The sequence below is a fragment of the Calliphora vicina genome, chromosome 3 (assembly GCF_958450345.1).
Source record: "Calliphora vicina chromosome 3, idCalVici1.1, whole genome shotgun sequence".
NCBI lineage: Eukaryota > Metazoa > Arthropoda > Insecta > Diptera > Calliphoridae > Calliphora > Calliphora vicina.
This window is the reverse complement of record NC_088782.1, coordinates 39,852,870-39,869,897: the sequence shown is the minus strand read 5'-3', so window position 1 is coordinate 39,869,897 and position 17,028 is coordinate 39,852,870. Positions and strand designations below refer to the sequence as shown.

The 17,028-nt window shown below is 32.3% G+C and overlaps 2 protein-coding genes across 2 annotated transcripts in view; one reads left to right on the top strand and one right to left on the bottom strand.

Annotated features, from left to right (window-relative positions):
* The window catches only part of unc-13-4A, a 78,865-nt gene extending 65,176 nt beyond the window's left edge, over window positions 1–13,689 (top strand). The window contains exons 8-10 of the mRNA XM_065505334.1: window positions 2,401–3,790; window positions 3,947–4,193; window positions 13,487–13,689. Of these exons, the coding sequence (XP_065361406.1) occupies window positions 2,401–3,790; window positions 3,947–4,193; window positions 13,487–13,578 (1,729 nt within the window). The 3' untranslated portion in view covers window positions 13,579–13,689. The remainder of the gene's footprint in view (window positions 1–2,400; window positions 3,791–3,946; window positions 4,194–13,486) is intronic.
* On the bottom strand, window positions 4,906–6,084 carry LOC135953745 (stress-activated protein kinase JNK-like). Its single transcript, XM_065503729.1, has one exon. It carries the CDS (start codon window positions 6,019–6,021, stop codon window positions 4,906–4,908), a length of 1,116 nt encoding a protein of 371 aa, XP_065359801.1. The 5' UTR covers window positions 6,022–6,084.
* Window positions 13,690–17,028: the final 3,339 nt, after the last annotated feature.

Below are 17,028 nucleotides of genomic sequence, written 5' to 3'. Positions count from 1 at the left end.
TTAACCATTTAGCAGACTTGCAATTATGCATCGCAAGATAATAAGCACAATTTATCCTTCAACAAAAAGTATTTTGCTTTACAGTGGATATCGCTGTATGCCAAGAGACAATATGTATTGACAGCTCTGAGAGGATACTCACACTTCAATTATGTCACGGAACAGATTCAAAGAAATAAAACTTTTTATTAATTTGGCTAATAACACTAATTTAGATGCTACTGATAAAATGGGCAAACTACACTGGCTTCTGGTGTCGCAACTACTCCTGGAAACCAATTTCCTAAAAGAATAAAAAATCCCCTACGATGCGGTGAATATCATAACAGAATAATATGGTTGTCTGAATAATGCGATATTGCGTCATGTGTTGAAAAAGTAATGCTTTAAACATTTTCACACACTATAAAAATAGCTTACACTTTACGCCATTGTACCCATTCGGGTACAGCCCCAGAAACACGTTTCCTAAATTTGTTTCTTTTAATATTTTAAGTTTTCTATGTTCCTTGACTGTATTTTGGTTTGAATAAATAAATGAATTTAAAAAATTTTCATTTAAAATGGTCTTGGTTTTTAATGGGTTAAAGAACTGGGACCTATGACAAATTATGGACCAATCGCCATGAAGTTAGGTGGCGTGTTTTCTTTCTATATGAAACTTATTCATGTAGAATTGTTTTTGGATACCCAAATGATTAAGATTTTTATTTATGCTGGTTTAAGTAATTTTCAGAGGTGGGCCTCGCTTGAGAGCTATGGTCAATTATGAATCGATCCGACAAATTTGTAGGTGTGATTTATTTGTATATAAAACCGATTTGGGAAAAAATGTGTGTAGAAATATAAATCAAGCATTTATGATGGATAAGTCCTATTTCGAGAGGACATTTGTATGGGGGCTAGGTGAAATAATGTACTTATTTTTACCAGTTTCAATAGACTTTGTCCTTCGGGAGAAATTAATGCATATGGAAAATTTTATCCAAACATCTTTAAAATTAAAAGTTTTCATGGACAACCAGCCAGCCAGACGGATGGTGATTCTGAGTCGATCGGTATACTTTAAGGCAGGCGCGGATCCAGAGGGGGTGAAACCGAGAAGTTTTCATACAAAAAAAGGAATAAAAAGAAAAATGTAGAACAAATTTTAATTATCCCCCACCCCCCAAATGGTTGACCAGGATTCGCGCCTGCTTTAAGGCTAATAGGTTTGGACATTACAAACATCAGTACAAACGCATAATACCCTTTCCACTATGGTGGTATAGGTTATAACAAGTATGTTAACAAATATTGTCATATTTTTAGGAAATGTTTAACTTCTTAAACCCATATTAAAAGAATCATAATTAAAAATTTCTTTTCAATTAATTTTCAAAAAAACAAGATTATTTTACGTCTGCATAGTTTAATAAATTTAAAAACTCATTAAATTCTAACCTTGAAAATTTTTGCTAAACATGTTTTTTTTATTACGTTTTCATTATAATCTTGTAATACTTGTATCATCATCATCATGTTCATTATCCTCAGGATAATGAATCCTTGTTAACAAAGTTTAGTGTTTATTTTGTTGCCCCAAAATATTTATTAACTTTGTATGTATATATGTGGGGTTGTGTTTGCAATTTAGACTATTTATCTTTATTGAGCTGCTTGTGTAAAACTTATTATTAACAATAACTATCAATATCAATATCGATTTTTGTTATTTTTTTTATTTTGTATGTGAGTTCTTTCCCATCATCCAGACTAGACTCAATTTTTTAAGTAATAAATCCTTGAAATTTTGTCTGCTGTCGTTAAGAGACAGTACAATTTCAATATAGTTTTTGTTGAACAATACATTTAGGGAATGAAATGATGTTAAATGTAGTATACAAACACAAGATTATGGCAATGTTGACTCTATTTATTTGGCCTTTGGCCATCAAGATTAAGGAGAAATGATTAAAATAATCATAATAACAACAGCAAATAAAGCAAATTCAAATTTTATTTTCCTTAATATTGTAGTTATATAAAACTTTGTTAATAAATTCTTACCATAAACCAAAATGAAATTTACTAAATACAATAATAATATTGTTCAACGAACAGAGCAACAAAAAAAAAGGAATTGTGGTTTATATGACTAAATAATCGAGGTCGTCTGAGTGGTTTTTACACTGGGTGATATAATCTTAATAGAGCACAAATAAAATAAGGATAAAATACTCAAAATAACCTAAAAAAAAGAAACGAATAGATTTTATTATTGTGGGTTTTTAAACGGCTTAATCAATTTGTTATAATAAATGTTTATTTTGGTTCTGATTAAATAAAACTAAATAAAATTTGAAGCTTCAACCAGACATTTTTTCAAATCAAAATTTTTTACTCTCCCTCTCTTTCCAGCACAAATGGTATACAATACTTTAGTATAGTTTATAAACAATTCGATGCCATGATTGGTGATGAGGTCTATCATCGCATGGAATCGGGTCAAGTGCCCGGTGTACGTCTCAATCTCTCACACTACACCGTACTGGAGGGTGATACCGATTCGTTGGATATCAAACCATTTGAATTGTTTTTGGCGCTACAAGAATTTTGTCAATTAAAAAGATTCCTCTCCGCTCAGCCACAACCACCCGAAAAGCCGTTGGCTTTGGGACGCTGTCACGAATGGTTTATACCCGTCTTCGAGAGATGGATGATGATTAGCAAAGCGAAAGCGTTGCAGCGCATAAGAGCCGCCATCCGTTTGGATGCCATCTGTGAGGGAGAACGTGTGGTGCGTTATAGTTCTTCGTCGGTGGATACGGCCTCGACGTTGGTGAATATTAAGGAATTTTGGAAAATAATTAGCTGGCCGGATGAGGATACGGCCGTGATATTGGAGTCACAACTAATCGATGTGGTGTGTGCGACGGCCATGCATTATTGTGATTTGATACACACCGCTCTGGCGGACAGTGGCTATTATGAAATACAGGGTCCATTCCGTTGTTCCGATGACATGTGTGTCACCGTCAATAACTTAGAGTATGTTAGATTTACTCTGGCGGACTTTCGTTCCGATGACAATCTTTTGGAAGAGGCTGCCGACAATTTGTTAGAAACAAGTTTGGCTCATATGGAAAATCGTTGTGAACGTATTCTCTCCAAACTGGCACCTCTTATGCAAACTGCTCTGCAAAAGGCCGTATTTCATTTAGCCTGGTCACCCGATTCTCTACCAGCCAATCAAGCCACTGTGCCCCTACTGGAATATCTCAACTCTCATTTGGGCGCCTTAAATAGTGCTCTCTTGCCTAAAAACTTTAATCGAGCCTTGCGTTTTGTTTGGAAGACCGTTTTGGGCGAAATGACCAGTCAAATGGAGACGGGCGATGATGCCGAGAAACCCTCCAACTTTCACAAACGTTTGTATGAAGCTCTTCAACTTTTGGTGGATTTCTTTCATGCCGAGGGCCAGGGTTTGTCTTTGGAATGTTTGCATTCGGATGATTTTTGGATGGTGGAACAACGTTTGCAATTCCATAAAACCGAAACAACACGTCTAATCGACATGTTCTATATGAATCGTTTGCGCGAACAACTAATGGCCAATTCGCCGGGTCCCTATGGTTCGTTGACTGTAAGAGCCTATTTCAATCATGACTCTTTGTGTGTGGAAGTGTTGCATGGTCGAGATATTGTGCCCTTGGATCCTAATGGTTTCAGTGATCCATTTGTTATAGTTGAATTGCTGCCGAGACGGGTTTTCAATCATTGTTTGGAACAGCAAACTAATGTGCATAAGGTGAGTTGTTATCTTTAAATCAATCTTCACCATAACCAAAATCTATCTAAACATTTTTCTTAGATTGTTAAAAATATTTAAATGATATTTTATGTAGTGAATATCTAAAGCTGTTATATTTTTAATTTTGTTTATTTTTTTTCCAAAACTTTTTAGAAAACCCTTAATCCAATATTTGATGAATGTTTCGAGTTCTCTGTGACATTGGAGCAGTGTCTATGTGAAGGTGCTATGGTCTGTTTTACCGTCATGGATCATGATGTTATAACAGCCAATGATTTTGGTGGCGAAGCCTTTTTGGCTTTGGGCAGTATTCCTGGTGTGGCAGATTATAACTCCAGTGTTGAGAATTTCCATGGTCTGAAACAAATTGAATTGCCTTTGATGCAACAACTGGAGAAAAGTGAGTATCTTGTACTATCTAAGATTCTCATAATATCAGTCTATTATTCAATTAAATATCTCTCAATAATTCAGTTCTAGTTCAGTTCTAGTTCAGTTCTAGTTCAGTTCTAGTTCAGTTCTAGTTCAGTTGTAGTTCAGTTCTAGTTCAGTTCTAGTTCAGTTCTAGTTCAGTTCTAGTTCAGTTCTAGTTCAGTTCTAGTTCAGTTCTAGTTCAGTTCTAGTTCTAGTTCAGTTCTAGTTCAGTTCTAGTTCAGTTCTAGTTCAGTTCTAGTTCAGTTCTAGTTCAGTTCTAGTTCAGTTCTAGTTCAGTTCTAGTTCAGTTCTAGTTCAGTTCTAGTTCAGTTCTAGTTCAGTTCTAGTTCAGTTCTAGTTCAGTTCTAGTTCAGTTCTAGTTCAGTTCTAGTTCAGTTCTAGTTCAGTTCTAGTTCAGTTCTAGTTCAGTTCTAGTTCAGTTCTAGTTCAGTTCTAGTTCAGTTCTAGTTCAGTTCTAGTTCAGTTCTAGTTCAGTTCTAGTTCAGTTCTAGTTCAGTTATCCAGTAAAATGATTAGTGTGATTTCGTATTGATATATTTCTCATAACAACAAGTAATTCTTTCAAGCCAACATTTTATTTTTAACTATAAATAATAATGATACTGATGAATGAATACTTAATATTAATAAATAAATATTTTTCATAGAAATTAATATTTTAATAATAACAAAAAACATTACTGTGCGTCATTTTGTCCCACACCCTCCACTACCTCATCAAACACTAGTTTCTTCCATTCCTCTATCGTATGCTCTTCATCATCAAATGCATGTTCAATTGCCTTTGGCGGTGGAGCATTCACTTCATCTTTATCATACCAGACGCTAATGTACGAGTGTTGAAGAGCCTCATCCACCGAGATACGTTCATCCGGATCGATTTTTAACATTCTACTCAGTAAATCTCGAGCCTGATCAGTTTTGCAATTATTCTCTTCACTCTCCTCGTTATGCCTTTCGAACAAGGCATCAGGAAAAAGACGCTCAAACGTATAACCTTCGTGGTGCGGTAACGTCTTCAAATAATTGCAAACATTTGGAGACAACTTATCGTGAAAGGATTTTGGTGGTGAACCCAGTTGTTGAACTATTTTATTCCACTGATCGATGTGATCAGTGCCACGAAATAAAATGCTACCGCGCAAGAGCTCACCAAATATACAGCCTATAGACCAAATATCCACATTTTCCTTGTAACGCATGCCCAATATAACCTCTGGGGCACGATAGTAACGGGTCACCACATAAGCGGTCATCATGTGGGATGCGTCGGCATTCATGCGAGCCAAACCAAAATCCAATATTTTCAAAGTACAATCCGATTTCACCACAATATTGGAGGGTTTCAAATCGCGATGTATTATGCCGGCTGAGTGCAAGTGCTTTATGCCGCACAAAATTTGATAGATCAAAAATGATAGTCTGTCATGATCCAAACCCATATGCAGAATGCTATTGAAATTGGCTTCCATTAGTTCTGTCACCAGATAAACATCTTGAAACTCTTCGAGTGTCTTGTCTGTGGTGAAAGCATCCAGTAGACGTATGATATTTTTATGATTGACCATCTTTAGCAGTTTCAATTCACGATAGGCTCTCTTGGCTTGTATGACATTTTGAAATGGCCTTGAGAGTTTTTTAATGGCTACATTTTGTTTTTTTAAAGTATCATAGGCTGAGCAGACTACACCTTGTGCTCCCGTGCCGATGGGCTTTAAATCCTGGTAATAAACGGGTACTGTAAATTCGGCATCGATAACTTTAACTGTATAGAATTCATATTTATCAGCCATTCTGTGAGGTTGTATATAATTTTTTTTTATTTAAAATTAATTGGAAATTTTTGTTCTTTACACTTCAACGTTGAGGTTTTGAATGCTGGTATAAATAATTATTAATTCTTATTGAATCAACAATAATCAAACCACAAAATGATTAAGATATTGAAAATGTTTTGCTAAAATTAATTATTAGCAGGGCTGCGATTTTTCATAATTTTAAATTTATATTAATGATGTTTTTTGCTTTAACTTTTACCAACATTTAAATGTTTCTATTAATGCATATTTTTGTGAATATTTTGTATCTGATTTGTGAGCATATTTTTAGATTTATAGTGCATGCTTTGTGTGCATATTTTCGTTTTTTTACTTCACGAAAATCTTAGTATAAAGGTTTTGAGATTATTAATAATAATTAATTAATAATTAATTTATTACACAGGTCAACATCAAAAAAAGGCTTCAGTAACCACTATATAGATTTGGTGCATCACGGTTGAAGCAAATTGAAACAAAAAATATATTTTATATGTAAAAATTAAATTTTTTTTGTTTTAAAAAATCATGAAAAATCGAAAACGGCAGAAATTGTTCAAGTTTATTAATTTGTCACAAAGCCACATATAATAGCAACAAAATGAGATATCGAGCATTAAAATCGATTGCCTCTTTTCGAATTTATTCACAATTAAGTGAATTCGCTCATTTTCAACAAAATTTTACTTTTTTGTTTGATATACATAAAATTGAGTAGTTAATGTTCTTCTTTCGATTGAATGAGTTTTGAAAACATTTTCCCCATACTATTTACAAATTTTTACGTATATATTGCGTTTCAGTCGGCTAAGTAGTTTCCGAGTTATAATAACAAATTGAAGCAAAAAATTTATTTTTTATGTGAAAATAGCATTTTTTTTTTGTTTTAAAAAAATCATTGCTTTATTACAAAGCCACATATAATAGCAACAAAATGATATATCGAACATAATAATCGATGGCTTATTTTCGAATTTATTCACAATTAAGTGAATTCGCTCATTTTCACAAAATTGTATGCGTGTACTTTGAGTGTAAATTTTACTTGTGTTTTGTTTTTGTTACAATAAAAAATATACACTCAAAGTAAACGCTTGTCGTAAATAGTCCAACAAACAAATGCTTTCAAATAAACTTTCCTTTTACTTCTCCGCAATAGATAACTTCTGGTGGGTAAAATAACTACTTTCTAAAGAACTATACAGAATAAAAGCTTGAAGTGACTACACTCTTGATTACTTAGGGACACTTAAGTGACAATTGACTTCACGCTAGATTACCTGGAATGTATAAAGTAACCAAGTGAGTTCTCTTCGCACAACAAGGAGGGTATAAACTCTTTGTTTACATCTCTAACAAGTTTCTTAAATTCACAATTTTGCCAGTGTTGCCGCAAGCCTACATGAGCTAACGCAGAAGTCGCGAGCGTTCCTGTGGAGTGAATCTCAAGAACAGGAATTGTTGTGTACAGCACCAATTTTGGCATATCCCATCCCAGGGGCGAAGTTTGTGCTAGACAGCGATGCGAGTGGATACGGAATAGGCGGTGTGCTTTCGCAGGTGATCAACGGGACGGAAAAGGTCATAGGCTACTACAGCCGAATAATTTCCAAGCCTGAGAGAAATTACTGCGTAACGCGACGTGAACTCTTGGCAGTATTAGAGTGTGTGAAGCATTTCCATAAGTATTTGTATGGTCAGCACTTCCAACTGAGAACCGATCATTCTGCCCTCAGGTGGTTGTTGCAATTTAAACAACCTGAAGGGCAACGGGCTCGTTGGATTGAGCGGCTTCAGAGCTATGACTTTAGCATCGAGCACCGGAAGGGTTTGAAACACGGCAATGCGACGCGCTCTCAAGACGGCCTTGCAACGTGGAATGCAAGCATTGCGCAAGAGCCGAGAGAAAGGAATGTGTCATTGACGTTCGACTAATGCATATAGAGTACAGTGCAGATTGGTCTGTATCGCAGAGAAATGACCCCATACTGTCAAAAATAATATCGGCAAAAGAAGAAGGCAGAAGGCCAGCCCGCAATGAAATATCGGCCGAAAGTCCTCTGATGAAATCATATTGGGCCCTATGGAATAGTCTACAATTGTTAAATGGCTGCTTATACCGCATATGGGAAAGTGCTGACGGTAAAACAGTGACAAATCTAATTGTTGTACCATCCTCTAAAATAAACGAAGTAATGAAAGAGTTTCATGACGGGACCAGTGGTGGTCATCTTGGTGTGACAAAAACCTTAGAGAAGCTAAAACAACGTTTTTATTGGGTGGGTTGTCAGCAAGCAGTAGCAGATTGGGTAGCCAATTGTCCTCAATGCATAGCAGCGAAGGGCCCAGTAAGAAGAAGTCGTGGACAACTTCAGCAGTATAACTCAGGTGCGCCATTCGAGCGGATTGCGATGGATGTAGCAGGCCATTTCCCTGTCAGTGATGCTGGAAACCGTTACGTTTTAGTGGTTATGGATTATTTCAGCAAATGGCCAGAGGTATATGCAATACCTAATCAGGAAGCTAAAACGGTTATAAGCGTATTTGTGAACAACTGGGTGTATCGCTATGGTGTTCCACTGGAGTTGCACTCGGATCAGGGTAGAAATTTTGAATCCGCCGTATTCAAGGAAATGTGCGATTTATACGGAATAAGAAAAACCAGAACAACGCCACTGCATCCTCAATCTGATGGCATGGTCGAAAGATTCAATCGCACCCTGGAGGAATATTTAAGAAAAGTGGTCAGTGCACACCAGAAGGACTGGGATGAACACATACCAAAATTTCTATTGGCATCTATTGGCATATGACTCGACCTCTCGAACACCTGCAAAAATTGTCTTCGGGACAGAACTCAAGTTGCCTGGTGATTTAGAATTCGGTATTAAGCCCTCATCAAATAATGAAAACACTTCCCAAGAGCAAGATGACCTTAAAGAACTTCACGAATTCGTACGCAGACGAATAAAAATGACCAGTGACAAAATGAAAGCCAGATACGATCGAGCAGCGAATTCTGAGGGATTTAATGAAGGCCAACTTGTACTGCTGTATAACCCACAACGCAAGAAAGGACTGTCTCCCAAATTACAAACCCATTGGGATGGACCACACAAGGTGATTAAGAAATTAATCGATGTGGTGTACAGAATACAGAAAGAAAAAAGCCCGCGATCTAAAATGAAGGTCGTACATCTAGAACGACTAGCCGCCTATGGGAGAAGTGAATCTATGCCTATTCGGGACGAACAGGCTTAAGCGGGGGGCAGTGTTACGAAATTGTACTTGAATTCACATATAACGATTTTAACGGCTGATTTAAAAGTAGCATAATGCTTTCAAATAACAGTGCTGTAATGGCAGACTGTAACATATCTGTGGGCATCAGGGACCCGAAATAACTGTTATTTTTTTTTAAACAAGCAATTGGTTATAGAAAAAATAACTGCAAAAAAATAGGTCCCGTAATAACAATTATAAATAACTCAAAAAAATTTTAGTCTATGATAACCATTATGAAAAAATTTAATTTTGTTAGGTCTTTGATAACCATTATGAAAGATTTTTATTTTTTTTGGTCTTCAATAATCATAATGAAAGATTTTTATTTATTTCGGTCTCTGATAACCATTATGAAAGATTTTTATTTTTTTTGGTCTTCAATAACCATTATGAATGATTTTTATTTTTTTGGTCTTTGATAACCATTATAAAAAAATTTTATTTTTTTGGTCTTCGATAGACTACAGCCATTACAAATATTTATACCCTACACCACCATAGTGATATAGCGTATAGTGCCCCAAGGACGAAGTCTATTTAATTTGGTTAGAATCCGTCTATTATTTCTCCTAGCCCCCAAACGATTGTCCTATCTGAAAATAGATAATCCCTCATAAATATCTTAGTTATATAGATATCCAGACCAAATTCAGCACAAATAAGTTTTATATAAGCCGAACTCTCACTACTAAATTTTGTGACGATTGGTCCATAATTAGTCATAGCTCCCATAAAAGGCCCACTTCCGAAAAGCATTTTAACGAGTATAGATTTCTTAAAAAAGTTGGTATTCAAATAAAATTTAGCACAAATAACTTTCATATATATAGAAGACATGTCACTTAATTTTATGCCGATTGGTCCATAATTAGTCATAGCTCCCACATATTGCACATTTTAAAAGAAAACTGTTTATAATCATAAATATTCTTAATTCTTATGAAATTCTGAACCAATTTATATTTCTCTGTCTATTTTAAAATACAAGAAAACCAGGTCCATGCGACCAAAAAACTTTGTCGGTACTCAAAATGTTTACGGAAGACCAAAAAAAAATAAAAATCTTTAATAATAGTTATCAAAGACCTAAAAAAATAAAAATATTTTATAATGGTTATTGAAGACCTAAAAAAATAAAAATATTTTATAATGGTTATTAAAGACCTAAAAAAATAAAAATCTTTCATAATGGTTATTGAAGACCAAATAAAATAAAAATCGTTTATAATGGTTACCAAAGACCAAAATAATATTGGTTATTTTTAACTGTTATTCAGGGACCATTTTTCAAAAATTCTTGATAAACAATTATTTCAGGATTTTTTCCAATATTGGTTATAACAGTTATGTCCCTGGTGGGCATTGTTAAATAAAAGCTTTCAGTTGATTTGATCGTAGGTTGGCAACGCTGTATTCAAATATTCAGTTAAAGAACATTGTAGAAAGTACACCACAGATGGCGTATGATCTAGAATATTCGAACTTTGACAGTTAAAGAGCTTTCTAGATGGTAATGCAGTGTTATAAATAGTGGCAGAGGTTGCAGTCGTGAGTGAGTTGATCAGAGACGATTTACGAAGAAACATCATCTGAGTGCCTTAAAGTGTGTTGTGCATTTCAAGTAAATTCGTGTACATTATAAATTGTGTCTGTAATTCTAAGAATTTATAAACCTGTATAAAAAAACATTGAGTGGCTATTTAATTCTGTGGTTGTTGTACATTTTAAATAAATAAAGAGTTGTTACAATTTTTAAACTACTAAACGGCTTTTATTTGCAATCAGAAGTATCCGGTTTATTTAAAGGAAATAAACCAGCGTTTTGAAAAGGTTAAAACGTAACAGTATACTTCTGACGCTGAAGTCGACTCTAAATATAAAACTAGCTGAAATTGTTTTTAACTCGTTTAACAACAGCATCAGCTGTTCTTCGCCAAGTAAAAAAGTTCGTCACAAAGTAAAAAATGTTTAAGTTACAAGATATTGGTAGAGATTTTGCAATTATTGAACAGTTATCAATAAAATTAGTACCAAAATATCGTAATTATGATATTAATCTTATCTTTTCCACAACAAAAAACTTTCTTTTTTTTAGATGTCCCGGTTACTTTTATTGTTTACGTTTTTTGGATTTTTTTTTTAATTTTGTATGTCAGCTGTTCAGCGTTGCCACTTGTCTGTTTTTGTTGTATATTGTATGAAAACATTTTCTACATTAGCGGTGGCACCCAGTTAAAGTCGGTTCAATTTAAAATTTGACTATGGTTGCAAATTAATAAATAGCAGGTTTTTATTTTAAAGTTGTTTTTAAAAAGAACCGACTTTAGTGTTTGACTATGTGAGAGAGTAATATTGAAAAATAGAGAACCGGACTACTACTACACGGGTAGGAAATTTAATATAATAGTCAATCTTATGGGTTTAAAATCGACTTTAAGGCTTTAAAAGTTTTTATAAAAAGAAAAGCAGTTTTCTTTAATGTGAATAGGATTTTTCTGTTAAAAAAACCTTTTCTTTTGGAAAATAAAAGATTTTTTGTTTTTTTTGAAAAATTGTTATCATTAAAAAGCTTTTTATACCCTTTACCATGAGTATCAAGGGTTTTCATTTGCGACCCCACAAATTGTATAATATAACAGTAAGGAAATTTGTTTTTCTTGAAAATCGCAAAATTTAAATCGCAGGTACGGAAAAATTGTAGGAGTTATTGACATACTTTTTTCACATTTTTATTCCCTCTTATGTTGTGATGATCAAAAAATTCTAAAATTTGTTTAAAACAATTTTTAAAAATTTGAAAATGAAGATTTGAAACAGCCGTTAAAAAAAAATATTTTTTTTTGGCCATACCTGCGAATAAGTTAACGGTATCCTACGAAGACAAAAACTCATACATAAGTAAATATGGATATATTTTAAATAAAAATTAGCTTTTATTTTAATTTTTCTCTAAATATGTTAATTTTTTTCTAAATTTTTTGTTCAAGTGGCCTGAACTTTAACATTTTTTAACCAAATTTTTTCATTTATATCTCATTACAACGATAATTACGTACGTATTTCGATTCTTTTGCATTCAATTGTAAAAGTGTTAATTTAGTAGCAAAATTTTTTCAAAAACTGAAAAATTTGCATTTTTTCGAATTTTGGCGATAATACAGTTTTTGGGTCATTTTGACCCAAAGCAGATACAGGGTTAATTTCAAAAAAAAAAAAAATGTTTAATGTAATATTCATTAATATGTATAAATAAATCTACATATTTCTAGAAAACAATGCAGAAAGTTAACGAGTTTCACCTATTTATTACATATAACAAATTTTTTTGCATATATATGAACTTTGACCTCGATGCGCGTCCAGAAATCGTTGTCCGATTTGGCTAAAATTTTCAGAATTTATCTTTTAGGCCTAGTGTCACAATATTCCACCCGGCACTCTTCAAAATTTTAACAAAAATTTTTGTCCATACAACTGATTGTCACTCTAATGTATATATTCTGGATCGTTATAGATAGCGAAGTCAATGTCCGCCTGTATGTTAAAATCAACTTTCCGTAGCCCCCAAATAACATGGAAACATGATTAATACATCAATATATCGGGAATTCTTCCGGTTGCTATTTAAAATCGAAACAACCGGGACAACGTCGCCTATTTTGATCTATATCTGGATTACTAAGTCATTAATATAGACAATATGGATATCTAAGTCCATTGCAACGATGTATATAATAGTAATATGGGCCTACAATTGGTCAAAATCATGAAAAATATTTTTAACCCGAATTTTTTTTTACCAAAAAACTTTTTTTTGTCATATTTTTTTTTACTAATTAATTAAAAAAAAAATTTTCTAAATTAAAAAAAAAAAAAATTGGAAAACAATTTGGAAAAAAAAATTTGAAAATTTGAAAATTTTTTTTTAAAATTTTCAAAAACAATTTTGAAAAAAAAAATTTAAATTTTGTTTACCTAGTATTTTAGAGTATAATTTGGTGATGGGTATATAAGATTCGGCACAGTCTTACTTGTTTTTATATAAAAAGTCTTTTTGATACAAAATTAGGGAAAGCTTTTCACTGAAACGAGCTTCTCTTGTAACTATTAATGAAACTCTCTAAATTATATTTAAATTTTTAAACTTTTCTTTCAGCCAATCCCATTCTACAAATTCTGGAATTGCGTGTTAATGACAAACTAGCGCAGGATTTCGTAAGAAAACAAAAGGCCCGAATAATCGAATAAACAGCTAACAGTAATAAATAACATTTCAACAAGCAGAATTTGAGCGAAATTTGACAGTTTATGAAACGAAGCTACAATCAAATTGTATGTATGAAATTTAGAAAATTTATTTCAAAATAAAACACTCAAAATTATATAAAAATTGAGCTAAAAAAAATATTGAAAATTGTATAAAATTAAAAAAAAAAAAAATAATGAAAGTGAATTTAAAAATGGTGCATAAAAACGTAAAAATTATATAAAAAAAAATAAACAAAATACTGAGTAGAAATTTAGAAAAAACGGAATTAGAGAAAGCGAAGTATAATTTGTAAAAAAAAGAATTTATAGATAACCAAAGTTATTAAAAATTCTTTCTTTTTTTAAATAAAAAGCAAACAAAAGTAACTTATTTAAACAAATCTTTGTTAAGCATTCAACAAACAAAAAAGAAAATTAACAAGATTAATAAAGAAAGTAAAAAAAATAGGAAAAATATGAAGATGAAGCTGAAGCTGAATGATGAAATACTTACATAAAAAACAAAAACTTAACCAATTAAAATGCAACTTTTAGGGAATCTTTTTTGGATAAACTTTTTTTCAAATGCTTCTTTTTTTGTAACAAAAAATAAGCCAAAACTTACACTACATAACAAAAATATACCACCAGTTTTAATTACTAACTAACAACATACTATTTAAAACAGAATCAAATACACAAAACAAACAAACAAACAAAGAACTTTTAAAAATGCTGAATTACAAAAAATAAAAGATAAATAATTTTTATTCTAAAACTCATAACAAAACAAATAAATAAAAACGAAATATTAATAAATTTAATTAAAACAAAAATATATAATTACAAATAAAAAAATATATGTATTTGTTTAAAAATAACTTAAGACTACCATGAATAAAATTGTCATTTTTAGTACAGTGATGTAGAAAAGTAAAAAGGAATTTTATCTTACTTAATTTTTATTTTGTTAAGCTACTTGCCATTATTTTGTCAGAAGAATTTAACACGGGGTGGTTTTTTTATAAAACAAAAAAAAACTGCGAAGCGTCTCTGGCAGGAATCGAAACAGCAACCCTTGGATTGATAGTTCAGCATACTATCTATCGGGGCACCCTAGGTGATTGCGAAGTGGTTAATAACACTTAAAGTACCATCACTTGCTAGTACAATCACCCGTGTATGATGGTGACTAAGTAGTAAAATAGTTTTACATTCTTATTTTTTATAACGTATTTTTGAAATTGAATGTGTCAACTGTTGGGGGCTCATACTCATAGTCATACTCATTTCAAATTAAACTCTAAACTACATATTTTCTCTATTGGGTCTCGATATCAATAACTTGAAGTAAATATCTAGAGATTTGTTTTGGCGAAATGTTATAAAGAGGTTAATATTTCGGATCATAGTGAATTAGTTCATAAAACGATAAAATTATTTGCTTTTGTGCAGTTCTAATAATAAACCAGCAATCCATTGGAAGTAACAAATACTATTGGTCAATTCACAAGGTCTCTTATCATGTCATATTGTCATAATGTCCTAATATTTCACAATGGTTTTTATTGATTTTCAAGCAAAAAATGTCCGAAAATAATACTACTCTGTATGCTATGTATATTGTGTTATCGTAAACAACCAGCATAGACCAGCGCCGAATGCCTAAGAGTCGGTTAAGTCGAGCTGCCGAGTCGTGATATATTAGGACATTATGACTGATAAGAGACATTGTGAATTGACCATATGTATTTATATCAGGTACAAATGTCTGAGATATAATCAAAACAAACATGAATATCTCGATTTGATTACCTATTTTTGCCCTACATATCGACTACTAAGTCTACGATGCTACCATGTTCTAAAATTGTTCACAGTCATGCAAAAATTAAATGCTGAAATTTGAACAAAATCGGATAACGTTTAGAAGTTGCACATTTTATTTAAATTAATTTTAACTTCGAATTAATATCGGTTTCTGAAGTCCAAACAAAATAATTTATTATTTTTTTATTAGTTAAATTTAATGTATTTTATATTAATAATCTTTTTTAATTAAGAGGTCTACCTTTGGTGTATTGGACAAGTATGACCTCAGTTATTAAACGGTTAAAATTGGCTTAGAAATTTAAATTTACAAAATCGTATATAAGTAAAACAAATGAGCAATCTGATGTCTGATAGCAACAAATTGAATTCACATACCGGTTACATAGAGCCAGTTACTTACTTTATCAGTTCCTTAACTCGCTACTTGACCATTTACATAACTAGTTATTTTAACATTGATCCTAAATAAACAATAACCGATTGCTTGTAAACAAACCTTCAACCGACAACTCTACAATAGATAACTTCTGGTGGGTAAAATAACTAATTTCTAAAGTGGAATACAAAATAAAAGTTTAAAGTGACTACACTCTAGATTACTTAGAGACACTAAAGTGACAATAGACTTCACGATAGGTTACATGGGATGTCGGTATGTGTACTTAGGTAAAAACAAAATAAACTGTATGAGAATTATATCAACACAATTTGTATAAAACCAATTCTGCACTACAACAAGTACCTACGTGTGAAATGGCCCAAAATATATATATAAATTGGAGTCAGCCAAGTGATCAGATCTTAGTGGCAATTTCTGTCCGTAAAGCATACATAGACAGTAAAATACAACTGAAATGAATCATTCTTTTTTGATTTTTATTCGTTACGAAGAATTCATTAAAATGAATTGAATGAAATTTGAATCAATTCAAACGAATTAGGCAGGAATGAGTTTCAATTCATTTCCAATTTGTAAAAATGAGTTGCAATTTGTAAAAATGAGTTGCAATTCGTTTCCAATTTTAACGAATTTGTTAAAATGAATTGCAATTCATTTGACAAATCAAAAATGAGTTACAATCAATCAAATTCAAGAGCAGATCTAGAGGGAATGAAAAAAGAGCAAAAACATTTTTCTTTTAAAATTTCAATAATTTATATTTTTGAGTGATTTTCGGAAGTGGGCCTTATATGGGGGCTATGACCAATTATGGACCGATCACCATGAAATTAGGTCAAGTGATTTATGTCTATATGAAAGTTTACTATGTTGAATTTTGTGAGTATACCGACATTTTTAAGCGATTTATGCACGTTAAAGTGATTTTCGGAAGCGGGTCTATATGGGAGCTATGACTAATTATGGACCGATCGTAACAAAATTTGGTGACATGAATTTTGTATATATACCTATATAAATTAAACATTTATGACCGATAAAGTCCAATTTCGTACGGACATTTGTATGGAGGCTATGTGAAATAATGCACCGATTTCAGCCAATTTCAACAGGCTTCGTTCTTGGGTCGAAAATTATATGTACCAAATTTAATCGAAATATCTTCAAAATTGCGACCTTTACTATGCCCACAAGGATTACATGGAACAGCCAGCCAG